General features: G+C 37.5%; 1 protein-coding gene across 1 annotated transcript; it reads left to right on the top strand.

Moving 5' to 3' along the window:
• The first annotated feature begins 413 nt into the window (after positions 1 to 413).
• LOC113718265 (uncharacterized) lies at positions 414 to 1,049 on the top strand. Its single transcript, XM_027243180.1, has one exon. The coding sequence runs from the start codon at positions 414 to 416 to the stop codon at positions 1,047 to 1,049; it is 636 nt and encodes a 211-aa protein (XP_027098981.1).
• Positions 1,050 to 5,508: the final 4,459 nt, after the last annotated feature.

Genomic DNA, 5,508 nt, shown 5'->3' with positions numbered 1-5,508 from the left:
CAACACAAAAGACAGTCAAGGGACAAGCCATAGTAGATCATTTGGCAGAAAATCCAAGAGAGGATGATTACCAGCCATTGCATACCTACTTTCCTGATGAAGAAATTCTGTTCATTGGAACTGTTGAGGACATGAGTGAGCAGTATCCTGGATGGAGGTTATTTTTCGATGGTATGTCGAATTCTTTTGGAGCTGGAATTGGAGCAATTTTATTGTCGCTTGAAGGGAAACACTATCTTGGTACTGCCAAATTACGGTTTTCTTGTACCAACAACATGGCCGAGTATGAAGCTTGTATTTTAGGATTGAAAATGGCATTAGACATGGAGATCAAGGACCTGATAGCATTCAGTGATTTTGATTTACTTGTGCACTAGACGCTTAAGTAGTGGGTAACTCGGAATTCAAAAATTATGCTGTATCATTGTAACTTGCTTAGTTTGGCCAGCAAATTCAAGAATTTGGAACTCAGATATATTCGCCGCACTCGTAACGCCTTTGCTGATGCTTTAGCCACTCTGTCTTTGATGATCCAAGATCCAGATGAGTTGGTGATTGAACCTATACAAATTCAACTTGAGGATAGGCCAGCGCATTTTCTGGTTATGGAAAAGGTCTCTGATGTTTGCCCCTGGTATAATGATATTAAGAAATTCATGAAAACGGGATCCTACTCTCTTGATGCTAATTCTGTTGCAAAAAGTTTCTTACGCAGAATGTCATCAAGATTCTTCTTGAATGGAGAAGTACTATACAAGAAAATATCTGATTTGGGCCTTCTGAGATACATCAATGAAGAGGAAACCGATTATATGATGAATAAAGTGCATAGTGGGGTTTGTGGGCCACACATGAATGGGCATCTACTGGGTAAGAAAATCATGAGAACGAGGTATTTTTGGCTTACCAAAGAGCATGACTGTGTAAATTTTGTTAGAAAGTGTGTCAAGTGTCAAATGCATGGTGATGTTATACGTGCTCCTCCTACAGAATTGCATAGTATGACTGCTCCGTGGCCATATTCATGTGACGGCCCCACTTCTCCCTAAGGCGAACCAGAGGGTTGGCGGGTCGCCTGCCCAACTCTCGTCAGGACTCACGCAAGGAAACTGACTAAACCCTTTCCACGTATAACTTATTCCAAAACAACATTCGTCACCCGAACAAACCAAATCTTTAAATGACCCGAATACTAGGAACACATTAACTTCAGAGATAACATTTCCATTGGACGTCCGAACGTTCACTCTTAAGTACACCTCCAACCAGTTTAACACATAACTACATTTATACATCACAAACCACAAAGTGAATTTGTAAAGTTCAAATACATTCATACAAGCCAAAACTTAGGGTTTGCACTTTTCCAGCTTCAAGTGACAACCCAAGACAAAAGATACATAGTCCTATCCGAAATAACATTTACAAAAGCTAAAGGCAGACTTCAAGTCTCTCGAATGCCCAAACCTGTTTAGGAAAATAATTAATGTGGGGTGAGCCAAAACTCAGTGGTGTCCCAAACATGCAATCATATGAAACAAATAGTAAATAATAACTCCAAGCTTAAATTCAACAAGTAGGAAAGCGTTTAACAGCACAGAGTAGGATACAGGGCTCTCAGGAGCCATTTTCCACAAGCTTGATCACAACTAATCGCAGTTGACCCTCCGTCAACTCTCGCTATCTAGGGTCCATGTAGATTCGTTATTTTTCCTTAACACGCTCCAACCAACTTACTCCCACCGGGCCCGTCCTTCTCACGAGAGGGTTTGGTATTACTCGAGTATACCTTTTTAAAGCTTAGTCGAGGGATTCACCCAGTGACGTCACAACAAGTGGTTACCAAGTCAGGATAAGAGGCCCTCTCACCCTAAGGTGTGATACATTCCCCTGCCTGGTGGTTTAGTTGACGAGTCCACGCTCCAGTCAACAGTTGCAAGGTTTTGGTACTTGAGTTAGGATAAGAGGCCCTCCCACCCTCAGGTATGGTACTTTCCCCCACTCAGTACTTAGCTGGGGTTTCACGATTTTTGGTACTTGAGTTAGGATAAGAGGCCCTCCCACCCTCAGGTGTGGTACATTTCCCCACTCAGTACTTAACTAGTGTAAGCAAGATAGTCGAGAAAAGATTTCAAGAAATTCACCACTCGAAAGGGCTAGCGCGATAAAGTACACACTGCCCACTTCGATGGATCAGAAAAACCACTTTTCAATTATCACCTAACAAGTCAAGAAAGCACTTTAACAAGTTAATCATAGAACAAGCACGGACACTCACCAAAAGTGAAGCTCAAAAGTCAAGCTGGGAATCGAAGTCCACGTCCTCGCTTGGTTTAAAAATTATAAGTTTTACTATACAAACGCTTGGTTTATATATAAAATATTATCTGGTATATAACTAGTTTATTTTCTCAGAAAAATCAATAATTCTCCTAAAATTAAACTAATAAAAGTGATAGAATATTCCGTATGGTTTCTTTAAAGATACTTTTCTTTCTAGAGGGTAACTAAAATCAATTTAATTCAAACAAGTTTTCTGGCCAAACAAGTTTTCTATACCTTTCATTTAAAATTATTAAAATCTAGTGTTTTAAACAATTTTCCTCTAAAACAACTAGCCAGGAATAATTTTATGAAAAATTTAAAGTTTGGAAGTTAGTGCAATTATTTCTTAAAAGTAATAAAGCTAGTTTAAGCAAAGAAAAGAATCAACAAGTTAGCAAGGTTTTAAAAGAATCCCGACACTTGAATTTTAACATTATCGTATTATACTCAATTTCTATAGCTCGAGATTAGGACAAAATATTTCAATAAGGCTTGGTCAAAAGCACTCGAATTCACAGGACCAAAACGGACTTCACGATTCCAATTCATTTGCACATTATATTCCAAGGCACCAATATAGCAAAAACACAATTCAAACATCAATTTCACTAGGGTTTCATCAATCATTAGCCCTAGGTCTCAACAGATTCAATTCTAATCAGAATTAAACAAAGGAATTCCAAGATATCAAAACAATTCCAAATCACAATTCATGGACCTTCCAAGTACATTTCGGTCGAACCACTTAAACAATTTCACCAAGAATTTAACTCTTGTACAAATTACTCAAATGGCCAAGAGCTTCATCAATCATTAGCTCTTAGCATCCAACAATCATTCCTTACATCAAACAACCAGAAATTTAATTCAAAACATAAAAGAAAGTCACGGTTAGCTTAACTCATAAACACTCTAGAAATTCAGATTTTTCCCTTGTTTCGTCAACCAAGAAAAATTCCAGCAATGACAATTCAAGACGTCCATCAAATCCCCATCTTTCACTTGCTTGAAACACTAAACACATAGCTCATAATCTGTCCAACCTAAACCAAAACAAATAACACACAATTCCAGAAAAATAATCTCACCAAAAGCCTCAACTAATTCGGCCAGCAACCATATACAATTTCCAGCAATATTACTTCAAGCTTTAAGTAAAAATTCTATTCTTTCACTTGCTTAAAGCTCTAAGTACTGAAGGTACATTCAGTCCAGCGTACACCAAAGCAATTAACATCTAGTTTCAACGAATAACTCAACCAAAAGCCACAACTAATTCTGTCATCAGCTAACTTCCACATTCGGCAATAAAACAGTTTGCTACACGGTAATTTCTTCACAATTTCCTTTAATTTCAACCCCAACTCAACATGCAAAAGGTGATTAGCAGGCTACAAGATAATTTTAAGCATCCAGTACGAAAATCTTAGCTAAAACTCGAAGAAAAACTGATCAAATGTTCAACCCCCTTCACTCGGCCATGCTGGAAAAAAAATTTCTCACAATAGTCAGCCAAATACACAATTTCCTCCAATAACATCCTCAATTTATGTGCAAAGCTTTCATGCATGTTCAGATCAAGCCAATATATGATATATATTACGATTTAACATAGGAATTCAAAGCCAAAATTCATAAAAATAGCTAGGAACTTCACCATTTCCTTCCCTCGGACAATCTGGAAAAAAATTCCAGCAAATAACTCTAGGAATTCAGATTTTTTTCCCCTTATTTTTTTATCACGGTTCATCAGCTACATGCATGACCAAATAAACAGCTATCTATCAGTTTTGATCCAAAACCAAGGTCGGACAACATCAAAATCACTAATCAACCAGAAATTCATCCAAGTCGGCTCTCGGTTGGCTTGCATGCAAGCAGATTTTGTGTTTTTTCAATTTTCTTGCTTAATCAAGGTTGATTAACCTCATGCAAAGCTTGATCATCCAGTTTTTAGTTAGCTAAACCCATATTTAAACTCAGATTACCACAAATTGGCCAATTAAAGCTACAAATTTCCAGCTTACACACTCGGCAACTCCAATTCCTTCACATTCAGATTTCTTGTGACTTAATTTGTCATCCAACCGCACAACCCCCACATGCATGCTTATAATCAACATCATCGACCTCTAATCAAGTAGTCTAGGTCCAGAACTTACCTCAACTTGAAGCTCAACACACACGACTAGCAGCTGAAATATTTCTCTCCTCTCGGCAATCCAGAATGCAGCTCGCCAACTCTCCCTTGCTCAAGCTTGCGACTAGAATGGAGGAAGTTTGGCACTCAATCTCTTCACCAGCTCACGGATGGAAGGGATGAGAACAACAAGTCTCTTTTTTTTTTTTATAGCTCACGGACAGAAAGGAAAGAAATAAAAGTTCGGCTCTCTCACTTTCTCACATCACTCTCGGATTGCAGCAGAAAAAGGAAATGGAAGGCTGATGTTGTGGTGGATTGGAAATGATATAGGAGAGTGTGGTAGTGGAGTGTGAGCCGACATTATGAATGATGGAATGGTGGAGTAGATAAAAAGAAAATGGGACCGGCTAGATGAAAGTGTTAGATGTTGGTGTGAAGAATGGAACCGGTAAGGATGGAAATGCTTGAATTCGAAGCTTGTTTAAAGAGGTTCCATGGCTGCATGGTTAATTTGAAATGGAGGAAGGCTACTTTGGTCTTTTAACAACTTGTTCGACCTTCCACTTAAGTTCTCATTCGTAAACTAATTCCAAAATTTTACCCCAAATGAAATTCGATAGCCTACTAGTGTACTAGTCTCGCAAAAATTCAATTATCGAGATTCAACGTCCTAAGTGTAATTATAAAGGTTTTGATCTAAAATCGATTTCGTCTTAATTCTAGGTTCCCGTTGACACTTAACGTTATTAACACTTAAAATTAGCTATCGAAATTCAAAGAATCAAAATCAAAGAAATAAAATAACCTACATTAGGAACTATTAACTTAACTTGGCAAAAATTCAAATAATTTAATATTTTGCACAACTAGATTATTTGTAACTTAAAAATTATTTTTACATACTTATTCAAGAACCAATAATGATAAAAGTTATTAAGAGTCTAAAATGCAAATGCAACATGTATATATATGTATATATTTTTCAAGGTTCTCACATCCTCCCTCCCTTAAATGAATTTTGTCCTCAAAATTCTCACCTT

Source organism: Coffea arabica, chromosome 11e, assembly GCF_036785885.1.
Source record: "Coffea arabica cultivar ET-39 chromosome 11e, Coffea Arabica ET-39 HiFi, whole genome shotgun sequence".
In the NCBI taxonomy this organism is placed as follows: domain Eukaryota; kingdom Viridiplantae; phylum Streptophyta; class Magnoliopsida; order Gentianales; family Rubiaceae; genus Coffea; species Coffea arabica.
This window is presented reverse-complemented; position numbering and strand designations above follow the sequence as displayed.

Bases quoted from the DNA above. Each gene is read 5' to 3' on its own strand.
- LOC113718265 (XM_027243180.1), top strand. From the start codon at position 414: ATGCTGTATCATTGTAACTTGCTTAGTTTGGCCAGCAAATTCAAGAAT.